General features: G+C 44.7%; 1 protein-coding gene across 1 annotated transcript in view; it reads right to left on the reverse strand.

Annotated features, from left to right (window-relative positions):
• LOC140485458 (scavenger receptor cysteine-rich type 1 protein M160-like) overlaps positions 1-26,845 on the reverse strand; it is a 96,546-nt gene that overhangs the window by 15,121 nt on the left and 54,580 nt on the right. Inside the window, exons 14-18 of the mRNA XM_072583661.1 lie at positions 21,587-21,901; positions 20,865-21,179; positions 18,363-18,680; positions 12,353-12,667; positions 11,515-11,829 (exon numbers count right to left, since the gene is read on the reverse strand). Coding sequence (XP_072439762.1) covers positions 11,515-11,829; positions 12,353-12,667; positions 18,363-18,680; positions 20,865-21,179; positions 21,587-21,901 — 1,578 coding nt within the window. The remainder of the gene's footprint in view (positions 1-11,514; positions 11,830-12,352; positions 12,668-18,362; positions 18,681-20,864; positions 21,180-21,586; positions 21,902-26,845) is intronic.

Raw genomic sequence — 26,845 nt, forward strand, 5'->3', positions numbered from 1 at the left:
CCAGGAGAATGCATACCCTGGAAAGTCCACCAATATGTGAGTTGGAACAGTCAAATTGCTTAGCAACATCCCATGTTGGTACCATTCACCAGCCAAATAGTAGTGGATCTGGAAGGAGCAGGTTTAAGATGGCAGAGATTACGTTAACTTTCACTGGATTACTGCATGCACATTTTAGCCCAGCGTCAGTCTCTTTACAATACGGCTTAGCACAGAAAACATGAGAATACAGAAACAGGATGTGGCCTGTGTTGTCCCACAATGATTTGTGTAAGAGCCTCAATCATTATTTATTAATGACTTGGATAATGGCTCATAAAGTCATATGTCCAAACTTGCTCATGGCACAAAGTTAGGAAAATCAAAAAGCACATGACACCGGGTTATAGTCCAACAGGTTTATTTGAACCCACAAGCTTTTGGATCCCCACTCCTTCCTCAGGTTGAATAAAGTGACAAAAGGATATTAATAGACAAGGTAAATGTGCAAAACAGTGACAGATAAAGTTCAATGTAAGCAAGTATGAGGTTATCCATTGTGGACCAAGAAAGGATAGATCAGGACACTTTCTAGATGTGATGAAACTAAATACAGTGAATGTCCAAACAGACTTAGGCATTCAAATTCATAGATTTTTAAACTGCCATGATAAAGTGCAGAAAACAATGAAGAAAGCTATTGGAACGCGAGTGTTTACATCTAAAGGACTGGATGGAGTACAAGGATGTAGAAGTTCTGCTACAGTTATACAAAACCCTGGTTAGGCTCCACTTGGACTACTATTACCAGATCTGGGCACCACAGTTAAGGCAAGATATATTGGTCTTGGAGGCAGTAGAATGTAGATTTGTAAGAATGATACCAGGACTTCAGGGTTAAATTACAAGGGGAGGTTTTACAGATTAGGCCTGTTTTCTCTAGAATTTACAAGGTTAAGAGGTAATCTGATTGAAATCGTCAATGTATTAACAGCAAAGGACAGGGTAGATAAAGATAAACTATTTTCACTGGCTGGGGATTTTATAATTAGAGGCCATAATACGGTCCGCAGGATAGTTTACTGGTTAGCACTGCTGCCTCACAGCACCAGGGTCCCTGGTTCAATTCCACCCTCGGGTGTCTGTGTGGAGTTTGCACATTCTCTCTGTGTCCGCGTGGGTTTCCTCCAGGTGCTCCAGTTTCCTCCCACAATCCAAAAGACGTGCAAGCCAGGTGAATTGGCCATGCTAAATTGCCCATAGTGTTCAGGGATGTGTAGGTTAGGTGCATTAGTCAGGGGTAAATGTAGAGTAATAGGGTAGAGTAAGGGTTTGGGTGGGATACTCTTTGGAGGATCGGTGTGGATTTGTTGGGCCGAAGGGCCTGTTTCCACACTGGAGGGATTCTATAATAATAAAAAAAGCTATATATACATAATAGGGCCAGACAGTTCTGGAGAGATGTTAGGAAGCACTTCTACACACAAAGGGTGGTAAACATTTGAAAATCTCTTTCAAAAATGGCACTGTATGCTGGATATGTTATTAGTTTTAAATATGAGATAGATAATGTTTTATTAAGCGAGAGTATTATGGGATATGGGCCAAAGGGTGGAGTTAAGTCACAGATCAGCAGGATCTTGTCGAATGGTAGAACAGGCTGGAGGGACAGAATGGCCTACTCCTGTTCCTATGTTCCAGTGGAAGGAGGAGAACACTGAACCATTCTATTAGGAATTCTGTGGTAAGTAAGTCACCTCCTGTACCAAGGCACAAGTCAGTAATATAATGGAATACTCTTTACTTGCCTGAATGGGTGCAACACCCCGGTCAATGTAGCCCACTTGATCACCACTTCATTTATCACTTTTGTCTTTTACTCTGTTTATGACCAATGCACATGGCAGACACATGTACCATCCACAAGATGCACTGCACCAATCTACCCATACTCCTTAAAGAGCACCTTCTAAGCCCTTGACCTCTATCACACAGAATGGCAGGAGACACACGGAATCACGACCACCTGCCAGTCCCCTTCCAATCCACCCAACATTCTGACTTTGAACTACATCACTATTCCGTCACTACCACTGGATCTAAGTCCTCCCAAGCTCTCTCTCCATATTTCTGAATGAGTTTAGCTTCAATAACACTCAGAAAGCTTGACACAATCAGGAACAAAGGACCCCACATCCACAAGCAATCATTCCCTCCATCACTGATACTCAGTGGCTGTACTGATTACCAGCCACAAGAAGCACTGCAGAAATTCATCAAGGCTTCTTAGACAGCACCTTCCAAACCCAGGACCACTTCCATCCAGAAGGACAAGGGAAGCACATACATGGGAACACCATCATCTGCAAATTCCCTTCCGAGCCACTCACCATCTTGACTTACAAATGTAATGCAGTTCCTTCAGTGTTGTTAGGTTAAAATCCTGGAATTCTCTTCCTGACAGCGTGGATCTACCAATTGCACAAGGACATCAGTGATTCCAGAAGGTAACTCAGCATCACCTTCTCAAGAGCATCTAGGTTCAGGTATTAGATGCCCAAATCAGGGGAGACAGTGAGGTCTGCAGATGCTGGAGATCAGAATTGAGAGTGTGTTGCTGGAAAAGCACAACGGTCATGCAGCATTCCGAGGAGCAGGAACATCAATGTTTCAGGCCAGAGGGGGAGTTGAAATGTTCAGCCAGGGGCCAGTGGGATTGGTTGGTGCAGGTGTCCTGGAGATGTTCTCTAAAACACTCTGTGAGAAGGTGTCCACTCTCCCCAATGTAGAGGAGACCGCATCAGGAGCAACTGATACAATAAATGACATGTGTGGAAGCGCAGGTGAAACTTTGATGGATGTGGAAGGCTCCTTTGAGGCCTTGGACAGAAGTGAGGGGGGAGGTGTGGGTGCAGGTTTTGCAATTCCTGTGGTGGCATGGGAAGGTGCCAGGAAGGGAGGGTGGGTTGTTTGGGGACATGGACCTGACCAGGTAGTCATGGAGGGAACGGATTTTGCGAAAAGTGGAAAGGGTTGGGGAGAGAAATTTATCCCTGATGGTGGGGTCCATTTGTAGGTGGCAGAAATGTTGGCAGAGGTTGGAGGGATGGGGTTTGAGGGCGGAGGGGTGGGATGTGGATGAGATGCGTTGGAAGGCACCTTCAACCACGTGGGAGAGGAAAGTTCAGTCTCTAAAGAAGGAGGCCATTTGGTGTGTTCTGTGGTGGAACTGGTCCTCCTGGGAGCAGATACAGCGGGGGCAGAGGCATTGGGACTAAGGGATGGCATTTTTGCAGGAGGTAGGATGGGAGAAGGTGTAATCCAGGTAGCTGTGGGATTTAGGAGAAAGTGAGGACTGCAGATGCTGGAGATCAGAGCTGAAAAATGTGTTGCTGGAAAAGCGCAGCAGGTCAGGTAGCATCAAAGGAGCAGGAAAATCGACGTTTCGGGCATAAGCCCTTCTTCAGGATTGAGGAGGGTATGCCAAGCAAGCTAAGATAAAAGGTAGGGAGGTGGGACTTGGGGGAGGGGCATTGGGAATGCGATAGGTGGAAGGAGGTTAAGGTGAGGATGATAGGCTGGAGAAGGGGTGGGGGCGGAGAGGTCAGGAAGAAGATTACAGGTCAGGAAGGTGGTGCTGAGTCTGAGGGTTGCGACTGAGATAAGGTGGGGGGAGGGGAAATGAGGAAGCTGGAGAAATCTGCATTCATCCCTTGTGGTTGGAGGGTTCCTAGGTGGAAGATGAGGTGCTCTTCCTCCAGCCGTCATGTTGCCATGGCCTGGTGATGGAGGAGGCCAAGGACCTGTATGGCCTTGGTGGAGTGGGAGGGGGAGTTAAAGTGTTCAACCACAGGGCAGTTGGGTTGGTTGGTGCTGGTGTCCCAGAGGTGTTCTCTGAAACGTTCCGCAAGTAGGCGGCCTGTCTCCCCGATGTAGAGGAGGCCACATTGGGTGCAGCGTATGCAGTAAATGATGTGTGTGGAGGTGCAGGTGAATTTGTGATGGAAATGGAAGGATCCCTTGGGGCCTTGGAGGGAAGTGACGGGGGAGGTGTGGGTGCAAGTTTTGCATTTCTTGCGGTTTCAGGGGAAGGTGCCGGGAGTGGAGGTTGGGTTGGTGGGGGGTGTGGATCTGACAAGGGAGTCGCAGAGGGAGTGATCTTTCCGGAACGTTGATAGGGGAAGGGAGGGAAATATATCCTTGATGGTGGGGTCCGTTTGGAGGTGGCGGAAATGACGAAGGATAATACGATGTATCTGGAAGTTGGTGGGGTTGAAGGTGAGGACCAGTGGGGTTCTGTCCTGGTGGCGATTGGAGGGGTGAGGTTCAAGGGCGGAGGAGCGGGAAGTGGAGGAGATGCGGTGGAGAGCATCGTCAACCACGTCTGAGGGGAAATTGCGGTCTTTGAAGAAGGAGGCCATCTGGGTTGATCGGTATTGGAATTGGTCCACACCACCCTCCACCTTTTCCTCGGCTACATCGATGACTGTATCGGCGCTACCTCGTGCTCCCATGAGGAGGCTGAACAGTTCATCCACTTTACTAACACCTTCCACCCCAACCTCAAATTTACCTGGACCGTCTCAGACTCCTCCCTCCCCTTCCTAGACCTCTCCATCTCTATCTCGGGCGACTGACTCAACGTGGACATTTACTATAAACCGATCGACTCCCACAGCTACCTAGATTACACCTCCTCCCACCCTGCCCCCTGTAAAAACGCCATCCCATATTCCCAATTCCTTTGCCTCCGCCGCATCTGCTCCCAGGAGGACTAATTCCAATACCGAACAACTCAGATGGCCTCTTTCTTCAAAGACCGCAATTTCCCCTCAGACGTGGTTGACAATGCTCTCTACTGCATCTCCTCCACTTCCCGCTCCTCTGCCCTTGAACCCCGCCCCTCCAATCGCCACCAGGACAGCATCTCACTGGTCCTCACCTACCACCCCACCAACCTCCAGATACATCGTATCATCCTTCGTCATTTCCGCCACCTCCAAACAGACCCATCCACCAAGGATATATTTCCCTCCCCTCCCCTATCAGCATTCCGGAAAGACCACTTCCTCCGTGACTCCCTCGTCAGGTCCACACCCCCCACCAATCCAACCTCCACTCCCGGCACCTTCCCCTGCAACTGAAGAAATGCAAAACTTGTGCCCACACCTCCCCCCTTACTTCCCTCCAAGGCCCCAAGGGATCCTTCCATATCCGTCACAAATTCACCTGCACCTCCACACACATCATTTACTGCATACGCTGCACCCGACGTGGCCTCCTCTACATCGGGGAGACAGGCCGCCTACTTGTGGAACATTTCAGAGAACACCTCTGGGACACCAGCACCAACCAACCCAACTGCCCTGTGGCTGAACACTTTAACTCCCCCTCCCACTCCACCAAGGACATGCAGGTCCTTGGCCTCCTCCATCGCCAGACCATGGCAACACGACACCTGGAGGAAGAGCGCATCATCTTCCACCTAGGAACCCTCCAACCACAAGGGATGAATACAGATTTCTCCAGCTTCCTCATTTCCCCTCCCCACACCTTACCTCAGTCCCAACCCTCGGACTCAGCACCGCCTTCTTGACCTGCAATCTTTTCCTGACTCTTCCACCCCCACCCCCTCTCAGGCCTATCACCCTCACCTTAACCTCATTCCACCTATCGCATTCCCAACGCCCTTCCCCCAAGTCCCTCCTCCCTACCTTTTATCTTAGCCTGCTTGGCACACCCTCCTCAATCCTGAAGAAGGGCTTATGCCCGAAACGTCGATTTTCTTGCTCCTTGGATGCTGCCCGACCTGCTGTGCTTTTCCAACAACACACTCAACTCAGATGCCCACATCACAAGAGTGAATTAAAAGAAAAACATTTTTTTCAGGTAAATAAAGCATGGGCAATAAGTGCTGACAAAACCAGCAACACCCACATTTTGTGAACAAATATATAAAAAATTAAGCCTGATTTGTATCTGTATTGCCCTGCCTTTGTTCTGAAACCATATATACCGTTACACAACAACAATCCAGGAATTGCAGTTTTGAAGTTTTATAAGTCCGAGACAGAATCAAATTTAAGGGAAAATGCATTCCAGATTTCTGCTCCCCACAGTGTGAAAATGTACTTCCTGACATCACGTTCTTAATCATGACACTTTTAATCTTGATGTTGTCTCCACTGCTCTGGATCCCCATCCTACCAGAGGAAATAGTTTATCCCCGAACGCTCCCCACCCCCACAGTCTCCCTACCAAGAGCTTCACTCCCACCACCATCCCCCACCACCCCACAGCCTCACCCCCACCCTCCCCACCACCCCCTCCACCCCACAGCCTCCCACCCAACTCCCCTCCACCCCACAGTCTCCCTTCCACCCCCCTCCACCCCACAGTCTCCCCCACCACCCCACAGCCTCCCCCCTCCACCCCAAAATCTCCTCCCACCATTCCCCTCCACCCCACAGCCTCCATCCCACCCCCCTCCACCCCACAGCCTTCCCACCACCACCACCACCACCTCCCCACCCCACCCACCAAATCTTTCTGCTTCCAAAGAAATTCCTATTTCACAAAGGTGGGCTAACCTCCTGCTGTTGATTTCTCAGGACTTTTCAGAAAGATCAGGATTCATTGCTGGGTACCTGTTTTGCACTCCTAAGCACATCATCAATACTGTAGTCATTAATACCCCAGCCCACCAGATCTACATTCACAACACATGCTTGGAAATATGTACATTTACAACCTCAACCAAATATATGGGGAGTCTTTCTGGTTGGATAGTTTGCTTCCTTCAAGCTCCAGTAAGTCCAATTGGTATCATTAATTTGCATTTTTAAGAAATAAATCATTCTTTGCACAAATGCTTCCAGTGTTAGGGCTGACTGCTCTCCCTACTGAGCAGCCCCTGAGAAGTCTCAGTCACATGTAGCTGACATTCTTGTGGTTAAACACTTATTCTGCTTACAGAGAACACAATAGGGCAATCTGCACTGGGGAGGAAGAAAGAGCAATGGGGCGGGGGTAAGGTGGAAAATGGAATTCTGAATGAAAGTGAGAACGGGGGAAGAGCAAGAATGTTTGGGAAGATAGAAAATGAACTGAGAATCAAAGTGGAGGACTGAAGAAAGATACAGGAGATGGGAGATGAAAGCAGAAGACCATCAAAAGTTATGGCAAGGGCAAGTATATTTAAAATGGGAACAAACAGGGTGAGGGAGTCGAAACTCATCTCTGTCTTAAATGGGGGACCCGTTATGTGAAAACTACAACTCCTACTTCTAGATTCTCCCACAAGAGGAAATAACCTTTCATCATGCACCTAATTAAGTCCCCTCTGCATCTTGAATGTTCCAGTTAATGCACCTCTGACTCTCCTAAACTCCAAGGGATGCAGGCCGTGCCTGTCTAGTCTTTTTTCAAAAAGAAATTTGCTCATTCCAGGTATTAGTCTGATAAACATTCTCTGAGTTGTTTCCAATGTTTCAATGTCTTTTGTAAGCAGAGTGATCAATGCTGTACAGTGTACTCCAGATGTAGTCTCACTAATGCCCTGTGTAACTGAAGTAAAACCTTGCCAAGATGTGATGAAACACCACACAAAGACTGCACATTGCAAGGTTGTAGGGTTGGCTTGCAGGGGATAATGCAGGCAACAGGAGTGACATTGTGCTAATCACCATGTCCATGGAAATCTAAATAAAGATAAAAGACACAAGTATTGTGTACACAGCAGCAATAGGAGGGAAACATCAGTCTGGGATCATGGAGGATGCACCTCAATAGGTCAGGCTCTAGGGAGACTAGGCGCCTCCTAGCAGAAGGCTTTAGGGAACATCTCCGGGACACCCGCACCAATCAACCACACCACCCCGTAGCCCAACATTTCAACTCCCCCTCCCACTCTGCCGAGGACATGGAGGTCCTGGGCATCCTTCACTGCCGCTCCCTCACTACCAGATGCCTGGAGGAAGAACGCCTCATCTTTCACCTCGGAACACTTCAACCCCAGGGCATCAATGTGGACTTCAACAGTTTCCTCATTTCCCCTTCCCCCACCTCACCCCAGTTCCAAACTTCCAGCTCAGCACTGTCCCCATGACTTGTCCTACCTGCCTATCTTCTTTTCCACCTATCCACTCCACCCTCTTCTCCCTGACCTATCACCTTCATCCCCTCCCCCACTCACCCATTGTACTCTATGCTACTCTCTCCCCACCCCCACCCTCCTCTAGCTTATCTCTCCACACTTCAGGCTCACTGCCTTTATTCCTGATGAAGGGCTTTTGCCCGAAACGTCGATTTCGAAGCTCCTTGGATGCTGCCTGAACTGCTGTGCTCTTCCAGCACCACTAATCCAGAATCTGGTATCCAGCATCTGCAGTCATTGTTTTTACCAGGTCAGGCTGTAGGGCAGGCTCTCACCCAACATGAGGGGACTGATTAAATCTCATAGGTTTCATTGACTCTGTCAACATCTCAAATGGAAAACTTCCATCTCAATACTGATATTTATTTTTAAATCAGTGCAGCAAACTTTTTATTAACCAGCACCTATCGGACCAGGAGTGTGCCAGTGGATCGAATATTCCAGTTGATTAAGAAGTTCACATGATCAAGTAAAAACATACACCGAGCAGAAGAAACATGATGCAAGGGATATACACATCACTGTCATACTTTACCTACAGCATACATCTCTTAAATAACAATGTAACTTTGCCTAAAATAAAACTTATTGGCAGAAAGCTTTCTCACATGCATCTTCAACTCATTACTTGGACATTGCATAAATCAGGGTCATACGGTAAAATTCCGGTTTTGAGGTTATAATGTGGCTGGTTTATTGAGAGTATTGGTACATAAAATGATTGTTAAAGCAAAACTTGTTGTAGTTCCATGCCACGTCTGACCTATCAAATCCAGCAGCTGTGTTAGCATTGATCAGAATGAGGAAAAGGAGAAGACTAAAGGATCAGCTCTCATAAAATCACACACAAGAGGTTCTGGAGATGAACAAACACCAGATGAAGAGGAGAACCAAGGTCTACAGCGCCAACAAGCACAAAAGGCTCATAGATTTCCACCTCCAAACCACTCTAGACTAAGAAATCAGTAACCCCCATATGCAGTATCACTTCAAAGAAGCACTGAGGGTGGTATGGGGAAGAATGTGCTCCTGGAGGGGCACTTTAATGTCCAACAACAAATCTGGCTTGGTTAGCATGACAACTAACTGAGCTGGCTGGGACTGAAGGGAGAGAGATCATGGCAAGTGATGATAGAACGAACAAAAGAGAAAATTATACTTGACCTCATCCTAACTGATCTACCTGTCATAGATGCATCCATCCATGATAGTATTGGTCCCTATTATTGCATTCAATTCCCCTCTGAATAAAACATAAGTAGCTACGCTATGCTGAAAGATTGCAAAGTCCAACCATTGCGCTTAAGTTCCTGCTTTCCACAGTAACGTTCCTTCGAGGTCAGCAGTGAGTAAGAGTCTCAACATTCTGTCTGCTGCAATACATAATGTGCATGTGAGCATCTGGGGTAATCACTGGTTCTCAAAGTCATCGCAAAGAAAACAGCAATATTCAAAACATCTTAATGGACAGAAAGAGACCACAGGAATTGTGCAGAAAGTGCTGTACACACAAGATTCACACCTACAGACCCAGAGAGTTCAAAATGATTTTGTCCTTTATTTCCTAGTGCTACATCTTTGTGCCATCTCAACAAACGTAGCTGAGATTGACAAAGACTGCTGATGACTCCTGATGAAGGGCTTTTGCCTGAAACCTTGAATTTCCTGCTCCTCGGATGCTGCCTGACCTGCTGTGCTTATCCAGCACCACTCTAACCTTGACTCTAATCTCCAGCATCTCCAGTCCTCACTTCTGCCGACTTTGTCACCTCGCCTTACATGATCTTAGGGGTGCCTCCGGTTGGTGCCCAGAGGACTATGGTCTGCTAGGAATGTCTTGAATTGGTGCGATGCAAAGATTTTCAGCTGAACAGATGGAGGCATTTGGGTCCTTGGCAAAGGGGAAATGGTGCTGCAAGATACTTCTGGATGTACTGAGAGAGCAATCCATGAGTGTCTGTTCTAAATGAAAAGTGGTTCAGTGTGATTAATGAACTAGAGCTCATGGAGATAAATAAAGCTTTACATGGTGCGGATGCCTTACAAGCAACTGAGCATTCAGCATGAAGCCACATGCAAGTCTCAGAGAAGATTGTGCTGTGTAGGTCCTACTAGTTGCGATGAAAGCTCAATGAGCCGGTGGTGCAGAAATTGAACGGTTTTAGTACCTTTTCTGGTTTCGGTGTGCACCCTGGCAATGGGAGAGACTGTGGTGCGTACAATACCATATGGGTTGGAGCAATGAAGTTTTAGAAATTGTTTGCATGCGATGGAAATACCTGAAACCCAGTCTTGTGTGTAACAGTGCTGTGCAGTGGTACCTTTACAATGTTACCTCACAGTGAGAGGAGCATGAAACATTGAGTTGGGAGTGGCACTTATTCTGGTGTTGCACAAGAAATCAGTCTCTTCCCTGGTTTTTGCAGATAATGACTGTCATGGTCACTTCCATCCAAACTGCATTGGTAATGCAGGATGGCATCTTGTTGCCCGTGAAACAGCCCATCTCTTCTTTTGTGTAAAACCTTCAGGACCACTCCGAGGGAGGTGCCACTAAAGCATGGACTAACTCCTCACATATCTCCAACATCTCCAGGGGTGGGTGAGGATGATGAGCAGAGGATGATTGATGCTCCTGAGATGTGAAGAGGGACGTGCTGCCTGGGTGTTTTAAATATGATTCCTCAAAATTGAAGCCAGGAAGGGCCCTGCAGCCATGTTGCCCACCAAGAAAACTTAGTGTTTTACCAGCACATGAGAATGTCATGACCTGTGGAGATTGCAATCACATGGGAAAAGCCCTCCATCCTGGGGGAAGGTCACTTCCAATTTTCAGACCACTTCCACATTTAACATCAGAAATGAAAATTCCCCTCCTAGTCTCTTCAAATTATCTTTGTAATTTACTTTCTACTCCCAGAGATATTCACATGGATCTGAGCTGCACTCCTTCTAAGGCAATGTAATTGTCTTAATAATTTGTCCAGAAGCTTGCTAATTGAATGGCCAAAATGAGCAATCCTAGATGAGTAATGCAGAGACCTGGGCTAATAACCTAGAAGCCTGTGTAAATACTTAGGTGGCCTGAACTACAAGTCGTTCCGCTAGAACATGACAGTTGTTTTCCTCTGCAAACTCGTGCTATAGAAAGTTGCACTGTGTAAAACCATTACATCTGTTCAGGAGAAAGTTTGTGTTATTCAAACAACATATACAATTCATCTATTGCAATATAGCCAATTCGGGCTGAGGAAACACGTGCTATACCAGAATGACCTGTATTAATCCAAAACCCAGGTTTGTAATCCAGCAACATAGGCTTTAAATGCCATTTGTTTGAGAGCTAATACCTAAAACGGAGTGGGATTGAAAATACTCACCTGAACAGGTAACTTCAGCATCCTGGCTATGTGTGCAGTTACTCCCCACCCATGGATTGGCTAAGCACTGATCGAGGGCCGGCTCGGTCCCATTACACCTCACATCATCCAACCAGATGACCCCAGTCCCCTCTCCATAATCGGCTCCTCCTGGTGCTGACAGCGCTGTCCCACAGTTCAACATTCTGCAGACCACACTCGCTGCACGAATATTCCAGCTATTGTTGCAAATAGTGCCCCAGGTGGAATTACGATAAATCTCAACTCTCCCAGAGCACATGCTGGGCCCGTTCACCAAGCGTATAGGCACTGGACCTGGAATAAAAACAGCACAAGTTTAAACTGATCTGTGTTTATACTGGAGAGATCAGAAAGAAGAAAACAATATACCTGTAATAACAGCAAAGCTTTCAAATTAATTGGCTAGATGTACTGTAGTCCATTTTGAAGTCTGCACAAAAGGCAGACCAGTATATCTCCTTCACTGTTGTTTACATTGTTCTTCTGGTATCAGTACAGGTTGATCATACCTGTACCTTGTCTCCTCTCCAGTTTTAGGAATGTCTTGCAGCCTACACCTGGGAGAAATCTTGTCACTACCAGGTAGTCAAAGCTAATTGTGCAACAAACTCTCTCCTCAGAATCTCATTCCTCCCAAACACCTGTGAGGGATCATAATCCCTGCAGAAGATAGAGCCTGTGACTTTCCTATTGTGAGGGGCTTGGTATCACTCAATGATGGACTCAGACACAATACAAACCTTCACATGAATATTCACTTGGGCAGAAGGTAGTTATAAGGTGGCAATATGGTTGTTGCCATGGCAGTCCCACTCACCTGAACAGGCCACTCCAGCATCCTGGCTGTGTGCGCAGTTATTCCCCACCCATGGATTGGCTAAGCACTGATCGAGGGCTGGCTCGGTCCCATTACACCTCACATCATTCAACCAGATATCCCCAGTCCCCTCTCCATAGTAGGCTCCTCCTGGTGCTGACAGCGCTGTCCCACAGTTCAACATTCTGCAGACCACACTCGCTGCACGAATATTCCAGCCATTGTCGCAAATAGTGCCCCAGGCGGAATTACGATAAATCTCAACTCTCCCAGAGCACATGCTGGGCCCGTTCACCAAGCGTATAGGCACTGGACCTGGAATAAAAATGGCAATGTATTTAAACTGACCCAGCTTTCATCAAAGTCAAAGATTGGACTTTTGAGCCCAGATATTAATTTGATATTCATTGTGTTTGTTCTGGGCAGACAACTGCCATGAACTGGGGATTAATTTCAATCTCTAATAAACACACTTGACCTGACTGCCTGCCTGTTAGGTTTGTGCTTAGGTGTTCCTGGAGACAGAGTATGTACATTACAGGCCTTCTGTGGCTGGTTTTCACCAGGGCTACAAGAATACATTTTCAACCCAGGGAATGTCATTTTTATTTTAGTTATTAATTTTCCTTTAAAATTATGACTTATTTTTTTTGTTGGTCAGTACTGCCCTTTTCAATGAATTCCAAAGATTCATAAACTCTCCGAACAAGTTCCTCCTCATTTCAGGCTTACATTATCGTGATCCTGAGACTATGCTTTCTGGTCTTCAACTCTCCCATGATGGGAAACATCCTCTCAGTATTTACCTTGTCGAGCCCTCCTATACATTTCAATAAGATCACCTCTCATTCTTCTAAACTCCAATAAATAGAGTCCTGACCTGTTTAAACTTTGTTCATAACACAATCGCTTCATTCCAGGGATCATTCTAGTGAACCTTCTCTGAACTCTGAAATAACGTATTTTCTTAAATAAGGGGACCAAAAATCCTCACAGTAGTCCAGGTGTGGCCTTACCGTTTACATTTGCAGGAAGAGTTTCCTATGCTTATAATCCAACGCCCTTGAAATAAGGGCCAACGTTCCATTAATGTTCCTGATTAGCTTCTGCACATGGGCACTAGTTTTGTGTTTCATGCCCATGTACTCAGAAATCTCTTTGTGTTACAATTTTTCTCCATTTAAATAATACTTGTTCATGTCTTCTCCCTTCCAAAATAAACAACTTCACATTTTCCCACACTATACTCCATTTGCCAAGTTTTTGTCCACTAACTTAACTTATTAATATCTTTGTAAACTGTTTGTATCCTTCTCACAACTTGCTTTCCCACCTATTTTTTGTATCATCTGCAAATTTGGCTGCAGACATTTGCTTCCTTCCTCCAAGTCATTCATACATGTTACAACCAGTTGCAGTTCCAACACTAGTCCTTGTGGAGCTCCACTGGTTACATCCTAAAAAGGAACCCCCCCTTTTCCCAACTCGCTGTTTCCTGTTCATTAGCCGACTCTATATCTATGCCAAAATACTGCCTTCAACACTATGTGACCATATCTTATGACTTAACATTTTGTGAGGTACCTTATTGAACACCTTCTGGAAGTCCAAATACACAGTGGGGTGACAGGATGGCTCAGTGGTTAGCACTGCTGCCTCACAGCACCAGGGTCTCAGATTCGATTCCAACCTTGAGTGACTGTGTGGAGTTTGCACATTCTCCCGTGTCTATGTGGGTTTCCTGCAGATGCTCCAGTTTTCTCCCACAGTCCAAAGATGTGCAGGCCAGGTGAATTGGCCATGCTAAATTGCACATCGTGTTAGGTGCATGAGTCAGAGGGAAATGGGTCTGGGTGGGTGACTGTTTGGAGGGTCGGTGTGGACTGGTTGGGCCGAAGGGTCTGTTTCCACACTATAGAGGATCTAATCTAATCTCACAACACTCCTATTCACTCATACAGCTGTAATAAATTGGGTAGAGATTAATCCCCTTTCATGAAGCCATGCTGACTCTGCTTGATTAGAATATGATTTTCCAAGTATGCTGCAATACTTTTCAACAATAGATGTAAGGCTAATCGACTTATGGTAACCAGCTTTATGCCTCCTGCCCTTTTTGAAAACTGTAGTCACGCTGGCAGTTTTTCAATCCTCTCGTACTTCTCCTGACTGCAGGGACTTTTGGAAAATTATAACCAATGTATTCATCTCTTTCTGTAGCTATCTCTTAAAGATCCTAGGATGCAAGTCATGGGGATCAGGAGACTCATCTGCCTTTAGCCCCATGTTCTGGACCATGCCACATCCTGTCAAAATATATTAAGCAGATTGCCTAGACCCTAGCTTTTTCTTATTTTAAAGGTGAATATGAAGTCCTGTGTTCTGGTTACATTTTGATTAGTTAAACTACTCAATGTTAAGCAAAACACAATTTATTTAGATGCTATAGTTAAAGTACAACGATATCTCACAAACATATCCTTGGTAGAACGCATTTTCAGAAAACAGAATTGACTCACACCCAGTTCCCACAACAGGCAGAGAATCCCCAGCTTCTGGCTGCAATTGAGAGGGAAAAAAATAACTTTCACTTCTTCAAGACCCAACAGCAGTTGCTGAAAGCTAAATTTAAACATCTCTGGTTCTCTGGGAGTTCAACCACACCTGTTCAGGCTACTTCTCATGTTCCAAAATTCAAAAAAAATTCCAAAGCTTCACAACTTCTTTATCTTCTCATAGACTGTTCTGCCTTCAAATTAAAAACAAAAGTCTTAAAGACAAAGTACTGTCACACTCATTAGTTTGTCTGATGCTATTCTTGCTCATGGTGATGGTACTACGTTCTTCATCCCTATTCTTCAGTATTAATGATCAAAGTACCTTCCAAAGTATTAAGACTGATTCAAAATACCTGTTTAACTCCTCTGTCATTTAGACAAAGGTGATTTCTGCAGATGCTGGAGATTAGAGTCGAGATTAGAGTGGTGCTGGAAAAGCACAGCAGGTCAGACAGCATCCAAGGAGCAGGAAAATCGACATTTTGGGCAAAAACCCTTCATCAGGAATGAGGCTGGGAGCCTTGGGGATGGAGAGATAAATTGGAGGGAGGTGAGGCTGGGGAAAAGGTAGCTGAGAGTGGATGGAGGAGGGGGTGAAGGTGATAGGTCGGAGAGAAGGATGAAGTGGATGGATGAGAAGGCAGGTGGGACAGGTCATCACAACAGTGCTGAGCTGGAAGGTTGGAACTGGGGTAAGCTGGGGGTAGGGGAAATGAGGAAACTGGTGAAGTCCATCTTGATGCCCTTGGGTTGAAGAGTCCCGCAGTGGAAGATGAGGCATCTGGAGGTGAGGGAGTGGAAGTAGAGGAGGCCCAGGACCTGCATGTTATCACCAGAATTGGAGGGGCATTTGAAATGTTTGGCCATGGGACAGTGGGGTTGGTTGGTGCGAGTTGTTCCCTGAAGCGCTCCGCAAGAAGGTGTCCGGTCTCCCCAATGTAGAGGAGACCGCATCAGGAACAACAGATACAATAAATAACATGTGTGGATGTGCAGGTGAAATTTGGATGGATGTGGAAGGCTCCTTTGGGGCCCTGCACAGAGGTGAGGGGGGAGGTGTGGGTGCAGGTTTTGCAATTCCTGCAGTGGCAGGGGAAGGTGCCAGGAGGGGAGGGTGGGTTGTTGGGGAGCGTGGACATGATCAGGTAGTTGCAGAGGGAACGGTCTTTGTGGAAAGCGGATGGGGTGGGGAGGGAAACCTGTCCATGGTGGTGGTGTCCATTTGGATGTGGCGGAAATGTCAGCTGATGATGCGATTTATGCAAAGGTTGGTGGATTGGAAGATAAGGACCAGAGGTGATTCTGTCCTTGTTGCGGTTGGAGGGATGGGATTCGGGTATGGAGGTGTGGGAAGTGGATGAGATGCTTTGGAGGGCATCTTCAAGCCAGTGGGAGGGGAAATTGCTGTCTTTAATGAAGGATACCACATGGTGTGTTCTGTGGTGGAACTGTCCTCTGTCATTTCCTTATTCTCAATAACTAAATCCTCAGATTCATTTGATACATTTAAAGAAGCTCTTATCATCAGTGTTTACGTTCCTCACTAGTTTGCCCTCATGGTTTATTTTCTCTCTCTTTATTATCTTTCTGGTCCTCCATTGTGGGCTTTTAAATTTATCCCAGCCTTTGGAGCTGTCACTAAATTACCTCCTTAAATGTCTGCCACTACTTGCGTACTGTCTTTCCTGCTAATCTAGCAACTCAATCCACTCTCTCTTCATTTCATTATAATTTCCTTTATTTAAATTAAACACAATTGTTTCCAACTCAAGATTCTCACATTCAAACTAAATATTAAATGATACCAAGGTAAGATCACTTCTTCCCAGGGAATCTTTTACCTTGATCCAGGATCGCTTGTTCCCCAGTTGGCTCCATGACATTTTGCACTAGGAAACTCACTAATGCATTCTATGAATTTGTTTGTCATAGCTGTTCTCTCTAACATCTCTAACCCAATCAACATGAAGATTAAAGTCCCCCATAATTATTGCTGTGCTCTTTTTACATACTCCTATTATTTGTTGAATTAGATCCCTCCAACAGTGTGGCTATTGTTTTGGTGTCTGTACACTACTGCTACTTCTGTCTCCTTTCCTTTTACCTCCACCAACTACATCATTCGAGCCTGGATCATTTCTCATAACTGTCCTCATTTCCTCTCTTATTATCCAACCATCTTTTGCATCCCTCCTGTCTTTCTGAAATGTCAAATTCAGAATGAATGTTAATTACCCATTTCTGAACTCCCTGTAACTATGTCTCCATAATGACTAGGAGATCTTATCCCATTTCCTTGATTTACACAATCAGTTCAGTTTCTGCCGCCCCCACCCTGACAGGCAGTGAGTTCCACATTCTCACCATCCTCTTGGTGAAAATGTTTTTCTACACATTCCTCTAAACCATCTGTCCTTAACTGTAAATCTGTGCCCCCTTGTCACTGATGCCTTCTCCAATGGGAATGTTATTTTTCACATCTACCACATCTACGCCCCTCATACTATTATACATCTCAATTATGACCAGCCCTCAGTTTTCTCTCCTTCAAGGAAGCAACTCCAGTCTATCCAAACTCTCTTCATAACTAAAATTTACCAGCCCAGGCAACATTCTGGTAAATTTCCTTTTCACCCCCACCTTTAACCCAGATTCCAGAACTGCACCTAATACTCTAACTGTGACCTAACTAACATTTTATACAGTTCCAGCATCACCTCCCTGTTCTTAAACTGTACGCCTTCTTAACCACTTTATCTCCCAGTTCTGCTTCAAAAAGGGACCAATAGACATGCGTACAAAGTTTCCTCTCATCCTCAGTGCCCCTCAAAGTCCTACCAAACATCATCTAGTCTTTTACCTCACTTGTCCTGTTCAAGTGCATTACCTCACACTTATCCAGATTGAATTTCATTTGTCAATGATCAGCCCAGCTGACCAGCTTATCTATCCCCTCCTGCAATCTAAGGCTATCCTCCTCACTATTTACCGCTCCACCAATTTTAATATCATCCATGAACTTCAAGTCTAAATTAGTTACAAACACTTCAAACAGTAAGGGCCCCAACACGATCCCTGTGGATGCCCACATCACAGGGTTCCAATCACCAAAACACCCTTTGACCATCACCTTCTGTTTCCTGCCACTCAGCCAATTCTGCATTAATTAATCAAATTTCCTTGAATTCCATGGTCTTTTTCATATCTTTGTTATCAGTCTGCCATGTGGTATTTTATCAAAAGCCTTGCTGAAGTCCAAGTAGACAATGTGAAATGCATTGCCTCCATCTACACACTTGATTATCTTTTCCAAAAACTCAAGGGTAGTGGCACAATCTAGTAACTTAGACAAATGGACTGATAAGTTAGCTAGTAACCTGTCAAGATCGATTTGAATTCTACCATGTCAATTTAGAACATAATACTCAAAGAGCAAGGATAAAGGTACACACCTGAGCAGACAGCTTCAGCATTTTGTCCCTGTGTACAGTTATTTTCCACCCTTGGATTGGCAATGCACTGATCAAGGGCAGGCTCTGTCCCAACACATTGCATATTATCCAACCAGATGATACCAGTCCCCTCTCCACTATAGTAACTACCATTTGTTGCTGACAGAGCTGCCCCACAGTTCAACCCCCTGCAGACGATGCTCGCTGTCGCCTGGGCTGACGAACTGTCACAGACAGCACCCCAACTGGATTTACGATAGACTTCAACTCTCCCTGAGCACATGTTGATGCCGTTCATCAGCCGTATAGGGACTGGACCTGGAGTACAGACAGGAAAACAATAAAACTGGTCAGGGATTACATCAAGTTTCATGATGTCATCAGCTGGACATATCAACCTGCTGTCACATCCCTCCCCATGCTGGTTAACATTCAGCCTCTATGGGAACGTGGGAAAAGGCTCAATCACATATAACTGTACCACAATTCAATTCGGTCATAATTGATCTGCATCTTAATTGCATTTTTCTATCATAGTTTCACCTTGGTTCTGAAACTCAAGGATGAAAGTAGCTGAAAACAAAACGTTTTTTTTTGAATAACAAGGCATTGTGCATTAATGGTAATTTTAATGATCTGTACTGAATGCAAAAGGTTTGAAGCCATTTAAATGGATGGAACTATTTGACATCAATAGGTAGAAACATTATTTTCCCCATTGTTTACCTTCTTTCACCAGAAATACTGTGATTAATGCTGTTGCCTTCTGTTTCTATGGCAAACTCTGTTAACTCATGTCACCCTGTCACAGATGAAATAAGACTGTGCTCATACCAAAATGAGTTTTTAAGTATCACCTGCCTGGCCTCCTACATTCTAACTTCCAAAAAAACTTGCTCAAAGCATCTTTAATCATTAAATTCTGTTCACCAATTGCCCCTGTTCTTTCCAGCCTACATTTGCTACTAGTTATATCTCCAGTCTAAAACTGTTGTCCTTCTTTACAAGTCCCACAATAAATTGTTGTTGGATAGGTGAACTCTGCTTGAATTGAAATGAATCATTGCAATTACAATTTAACAGATTTAAAATGACAAGTTAATTATCAGGAAAATTATTTGAAAAAATTAATTTTCAAAAAGTTATGAATTGCCAGTTGCTATAACTGGTTAAACACACTTGGGTAGACTTTCAACCTATGACGTTATCTTAAAGTCATTCTGCAGATCAAGAGGTCATGATAGAAATTGCACAAATTTCAGAATGAATGAGTAGCTGATTTTTGTCTTGAATTAACTCAATTCTAATTTGACCTAGAAAGCAAGTGCAAACAACAGGTGAGAAAGAAATTGAAAGGTATATTGGAAACTGCACTGTCTGGATCGAATTACATGGCAGACAGCAATCACTGTTGGGGATGCTAAGCTGCTTTAGCTCCTCTCACTTTAGTCACGTAATGTCACAACAGTTTATGATCCCCACTCCCCACCCTGCAAATCATTGCACCCACATCACATCCTTCATTCTGTAGTTACATTTGTAAATGCGATGAATTTAAAAGCACCTCTGTAAAGCAAGAGGTTAAAAACCAAATTCAAACAGCTGAATCGAATGATGACAAAGTTGGAATTCTGCCAAATGGCAGAAACTTTTCAAAACTTCATTAACCATTATCGAACAAATATCTACCAATATCAGTTGCAATTTTTCCTGTTGACCAACCAATTTCCATTACTTTTTGCGTCAGGCAGAGCTTCCTGCTTAATTCCTGAATGGACAGGTTCCAATTTTAAGGATTTTCCCATTTGTTATGCAAGCCCTCCTTAGCCTCCCACCTCCAAACCTGAAGAAATAGTTTCCATATACCTATCCAACCAAATCTGGAAAACTTCTCCATCATTTTAATCAGAATATGTCTTAATTTTACCTTTAATTTTGAGTTTCTCTGCAAACACATAAGATTTAATTGTTTTAGACTACAGTACATTTTGGTGAATCTTCATTGCATCATTTTCAAGACTATGTTAGCACAGATAACATATACACAGTTAGAAATAGGATAAAACCAGTCAGCCACCAACTGATGAGCCCAGCATTTTTTGGGTGGGGACACTTGCAGATTTCCACTGTTCTTTCTGTGAGCTGGTGCTTCTTGGCTGTATCATTCTAATTTTAAGGATTCTTCTTCTTGTTCTGGAAGTCTCTACCCTCTCACCCCTCCACCTCAAGGAAATACTTTCCATGTGCCTCGCCTAACAAATCTGTATCATTTCAAATGCAACTTGGTTTCCTGTATCATTCTAAATTTCTCTGCAATTATTCAATATTTGACTCTCTTAGACCTCAGTATATTCTGCACTGCAGAATCTCCACTGCAGCATCTTCAAGACTGATATATATAATTGGACACATAACGTAGATGCCAGAAGAAATGTTAAAACAGGAACTTCAATTCAGATCAGTCTGCAAACTAACACATAGGAGCAGGTTCAATGGATTTACCTGAACAGATAACTGCAGCATCCCTACTGTGTGTGCAGTTAATCCCCACCTGTGGATTGGCAGGGCACTGATCAAGGGCAGTCTCTGTCCCACTACAATTCACACTATCCAACCAGATGTTTCCAGTTCCCGCTCCATATTGAGAGCCTCCTGGTGCTGACACAGCCGTCCCACAGTTCAACATTCTGCAGACCACATCTGACTCGTTTTTATCCCAGCTATTGTCACAGATGGTTCCCCAAAAAGAGTTACGGTATACTTCAACTCTCCCAGAGCACATGTTGGTTCCATTCACCAGTCGTACGGATACAGGACCTGCAACAGAGATGGGACCTGGTTAATTTTTGGGGGGATTTTATGGATGATCACTTGCATTGTCACTCCCAGAATGGGAATGGCATGCTGCCTAATCTGGTAGTAATGCTGCCAACAACTGATACTGAGGCACAGGCCCTGATGAATCAGGACTCCCTCTCACATTAGCCTGCTTTTAAGACACCGAGGCAGAACAGGATAATGACCATGCGCCACAGAGTGTAGGACTTCCCTACTGTATGTGCTTGGTTCAGCATCATACAGAATTGTCCAAGACACTGATCATTCATTCATCTGTTACTGGACCAGGCAGAACATTGTTAGATTTGGCCAAAGAAGTCATTGACCAGACAGCCCTACTCATCCAATCAGGAATCTCTACTCCCTTGTGATGGGAACCCACTCACCTGAGCAGACAACTCCAATGTCATTTCTGTGTGTGCAGTTACTCCCAACCTGTGGGTTGGCAGAACACTGATCGAGGGCAGACTCATTCCCGTTACATCTCACATTATCCATCCAGATAGCCCCAGATCCATTTCCGTAGTAGGTTCCTCCTGGTGCTGACAAAGCCGATCCACAATTCAACACTCTGCAAACCACACTTGGTGCATTTTCATTCCAGCCATTGTCACAGATAGTCCCCCACTCAAAGTTACGATAGACCTCAACTCTCCCGGAGCACACATTAGGCCCATTCACCAGCCGTACAGGTACTGGACCTGGAATAGAGTTGTGAACATAGTTGAACCAGTCTGGAATTATCTCAGCTTTCATTGGAGTCATTGGTTAAACATTTTAGCCCAGGTGTTCACCTGCTTCCAAAACTAGTTAGCACAGAGGAGACCATTCAACCCTTCTACATGTCTTGACATTCAACTGGATCACGGTAAATCTTTATCTTATCTCTATTTGAAGCCCTTAAGCAAGAAACATCTGTCAATCAGCTTTGAAATTGCCAACTGACCCCAGCACCAAATCGTTCTTTTCTGGAAAGAAAGTTTCCTTCCTTCCTGAAGTTATCCCTGTATATACTGGCTTTAATTCTATGGATTCCCCCACTAAACCTAACAGATTCTATCTTTACCTTACCTAAATTAAACCCAAGTTTAACCCTTTATACGCTAAAGTATCTGCAAACTGTCCTCAAAATCTAACCTCTTCACCTTCAGTATCAGTCCAGTACATCTGATGTACAGCTCTCCAAGTCAAAATATGGCAAAATAAACCAGAGGTCGGGGTTAATAAATCAAAGACCTGGAATATAACCCAGACTATAATCCAAGTATAGTAATCCAGAGAAATATATGGTTAATCCACGGTACTAGATTAGTAGCCAAATATCCTGTATTATAAGTCAGAACCTTGGGTAAATCAAAGACCGGAAATAGTAACCCAGTGGCCTGGCGAAGGGATTCAAAGGTCTTGACTGGAAACCCAGAAATCTGGATGATCAACCCAGGGGCCTGGTCCGGTAACCTCTGATTCTGAGTGGATAGACTAATAAAGTATGGATTAAGTCTGAACTAGTAATCCAGAGCCTGGTATTGTAATTTAGAGCCCAGTCCTGTAACTCAGAGGTCTGACTAAGGAACGCAAGGTTAAGATTAGTAATCCAGTGGCCTTGGTGAGGAACTCAAGAATCTGAACTAATAACCCAGAGGCATGAGAAAGGAATCCAGAGGTTCAAAATTCTGGATTCAGTTACTAGCCTGGTTAACCCTGGGTTAACCATCCCTTTCTCTGGTTTACTAGACCAGCCTCTGGGACATATCAAAGGGAAGCCACCAGCAAAACCCATCATGTTCACTAATGTCCTTTGGGAAAGGGAATCTGCCATCCTTACCTGGTCTGTGGTACATGTGACTTCAGATCCACAGCAATGTGGTTGACTCTTAACTGCCCTCCGGCAATTAGTGATGGGAAATAAATGCTAGCATAGCTAGGGACACCCATATTTTATCAATACATAAAATAAAATTTCAGGCCTCTGAGTTATTAACCCAGACCTCTTGTTTATTTCTCCATATATCAGCAGCACTGGATTGATGAGGCTGAAGAGGTTAAATTATGTGAACAGTTTGCAGATACTATGTCTATTCGTAGCCCAAAGGTCAGAATTAGTGACCCAGAGGCCTCGTCTCGTAATCCAGCAGTCTAAACTAGTCATATAAAGGCCAAAACAAGTAATCTGTATGAATGGACGAGAAGCCCAGAGGTGTAGGCTAGTAACCCAGGGATCTGCTCTGGTAATACTCAGTGACCTGAGCTGGTAATCCAAATACTGGAACAGGTAATCTAGAGACGTGAATGAGTAATTCTGAAGCCTAATATTGTAAACCAGAGATCTAGATGAGTAAACTAGATGCTTGGACTCATACTTAAGAGGCTGAAACTAGTAACCCAGAGGCCTGAATTAGCTGGACAGAGATTTGAAGCAGCTACCCTGAGGCACAAACTAGTAAAGGAGATGCTTGGAGTACTATGTTAGCATGTTTATTACTTTAGGAGTGTTATGGACCAGATCAAACCCCCTCAAGGAGATTGCCTACATCCTAAACTTCAACTTATTTAAAGGTAAGTGTAAGGTGTTGTGTTCCAGATGTGATTCAAGTGGTCACACTACTAGTTTATAGGTAAAACACATTTTATTCTTACACAACTAACATACAAACAAAAGAAAGAACAATTGGTATAACTTTTACTCTACTGGGAAAATTTAACAGAATTACAGTTTGTTTAACTACTAAATAGCAAATGTTCCTTAAACATACCGTTGGCAAAGGCAAATTCAGTAAAATGATTGTCTCATACGAGGTGGTTCTCCTGTCCAGGAGGAAAGAACATCAAGAGAAAATTCTGGCAGTGAGAGAGAACTCAAGCTTTTTGTTGTGGTTAAGAAATGTATGGCAGCTTTCACAACCAACTTCAAAACTCCAACAAACTGAAAGCTAAAAGCTTGGCTCTATAGGAACCTGACTTCACTCATTCATCCTGCTTCTATTACTCTAACTTGCAGAAAACCCCAAGGCCTCACAAGCTGTTTACTTTATTGTCTTAAGTATTTCAGCAGCAGGAGTCAAGAGTGCAAGAGCCAGAGGCAGCCGGGAAGGTAAATTTGAATACAAAATACTGACCTCATAAATCAGCGGAGCAAAGGCTAAACAGGAGCGGAAGCAGACACGGGGACAGCTGGGTAAGTGAACTAATATATTCAGGCAGTGGCTCAATCTGAAATATTACATGTGGAGTATCTCCCACTCATCCTCCTCCTCTGAACAAAAAAAAACATGCTCTGTTCTTTTGTTTATATATCTTTTGGCAATTTAGAGCAGATGCGTTGGAAGCTAGGGTAGTTGAATGTTCCTCTTCCAGGATGTGGGAGATAAGGGTCACCACTAGTATCCCTACAGACTTCACCTACAAGAAGTGCACCCAGCTCCAGCTCCTCACAGACTGCATTAAGTGACTGGGGCTAGAGCTGGAAGAACTGCAGATCATTAGGGAGGCTGAGAGGGTGATAGAGAGGAGTTACAGGGAGGCCATCACACCTATGTTACAGGATAAAGGTAGCTGGGTGTCAGTCAGGAGAGAGAAAAGGAATAGGCAGATAGTGCAGGGATCCCCTGTGGCTGTTTCCCTCAATAGTAAGTATATCACTTTAGATGCTGTTGGGGATTGGGGTCGGTGGTGATGGGGGGTACCTACAGGGGAAAGCCACAGCGGCCAGGTCTCTAGCACTGAGCCTGGCTGCATGGCTCAGAAGGAAAGGGGGAGAATAGGAGAGCAATGGCAATAGGAGATTCAATGGTTAGAGGAACAGACAAGAGATTTTGTGGTGGCAAACAAGAGTCCCGGATGGTATGTTGCCTCCCAGGTGCTAGGGTCAAGAATGTCTCAGATGAAGTCTACAGGATTCTTAAGGGGGAGGCTGAACAGCCAGAAGTCGTGGTACACATTGGTCCAAAGACTAGCTAGGAAAAGGGATGAGGACCTGAAAAGTGAATATAGGGAGTGAGAATGGAAGCTAAAAGGCAGGGCGAGCAGAGTCGTCATCTCAGGATTGCTACCGGTGCCATGGGCTAGTGAGGCTAGGAACAAAGAGCGAGTGCAGCTGAACACATGGCTGCAGAGCTGGTGCAAGAGGGAAGGGCTTCAGATATGTGGATCATTGGGATACCTTCTGGGAAAGGTGGGACCTCTACAAGGAGGACGGCTTGTAGCTGAACTGGAGGGGCACCAATACTCAAGGTGGGAGGTTTGCTAGAGCTCTTCGTAAGGGTTTATACTAGATTGGCAGGGGGGTGCGAACAGGAGCTATGGACTAGAGGATGGGGAAGCTGGTGAACGGGCAGATACAGTGTACAAAGAGTCTGTGAGGAAGTCAGTGTTATGGTTCAAGTATGTCTATTTTAATGCAAGAAGTGTCAGGTATAAGGTTGAAGAACTTGGAGCATGGATCAGAACTTGGAGCTATGATGTTGTGGCCATTATGGAGACTTGAATGACAGGAATGGTTGGATGTTCCAGGGTTTAGATGTTTCAAAAGGAATAGGGAGGGAGATAAAAGAGGTGGTGAACTGGCATTGCTAATCAGGGATAGTATCACAGCTGCAGAAAAAGAGTTTTTTGTCTACAGAGTCAGTCTGGGTGGAAGTCAGAAACAGGAAAGGAACAGTCACTTTATTGGGAGCTTTCTATAGACCCCCCAATAGCAACAGAGATATGGAGGGGCTGATTGGAAGGCGGATTTTGGAAAGGTGCAGAAGTAACAGGTTTGTTGTCATGTGTGACTTCAACTTCCCTTATACTGATTGGAACGTCCTTAGTGCAAATAGTTTGGATGGAGCAGATTTTGTTAGGTGTGTCCAAGAAGGATTTCTGCCTCAATATATAGATAGGCTGACTGGAGGGGAGGCCATATTGGATTTGGTGCTTGGCAATGAACCAGGTCAGGTGTCAGATCTCTCAGTGGGAGAGCATTTTGTTGATAGTGATCACAACTACCCAACCTTTACGATCACCATGGAGGGGGAAAAGGAGCAGAGTGTATGGGGGAAAGTATTTAATTGGGGGGAGGGGGAATTATGATGCCATTAGGCAGGAACTGTGCAGCATAAATTGGGAACAGATATTCTCAGGGAAATGCACAATAGTAATATGGAGGTTGCTGCAAGTGCTGGATAGGTTTGTTCCACTGAGGCAACAAAGGGATAGTAGAGTGAAGGAACCTTAGATGACAGGAGAAGTAGAACATCTCGTCAAGAGGAAGGAGCAAGTTTACTTAAGGATGAGGAATCAAGGATCAGTCTGGGCTTTACAGCATTACAAGGTTGCCAGGAAAGAACTGAAGAATGGATTTAGGAGAGCTAGAAGGGGGCATGGAAAAGCCTTGGCGAATATGTTTAAGGAAAACCCCAAGGTGTCCTATGTTAAGGTTACAAACAAGAGGATGGCCAGAGTGTAGGTAAGACTGACTAGGGATAGTGGAGGGAGCCTCTGCCTGGAGTCGGAGGAAGTAGGGGAGGTCCTTAATGAATACTTTGCCTCAGTATTCACTCGTGAAAGGGACCCTGTTGTTTGTGAGGACAGCATGAAACAGGCTGATACGCTCGAACAGGTTGATGTTGAGAATGGAGATGTGCTGGAAATTAGGAAAAACATGA

This window comes from Chiloscyllium punctatum, chromosome 14, assembly GCF_047496795.1.
Source record: "Chiloscyllium punctatum isolate Juve2018m chromosome 14, sChiPun1.3, whole genome shotgun sequence".
Taxonomy (NCBI): domain Eukaryota; kingdom Metazoa; phylum Chordata; class Chondrichthyes; order Orectolobiformes; family Hemiscylliidae; genus Chiloscyllium; species Chiloscyllium punctatum.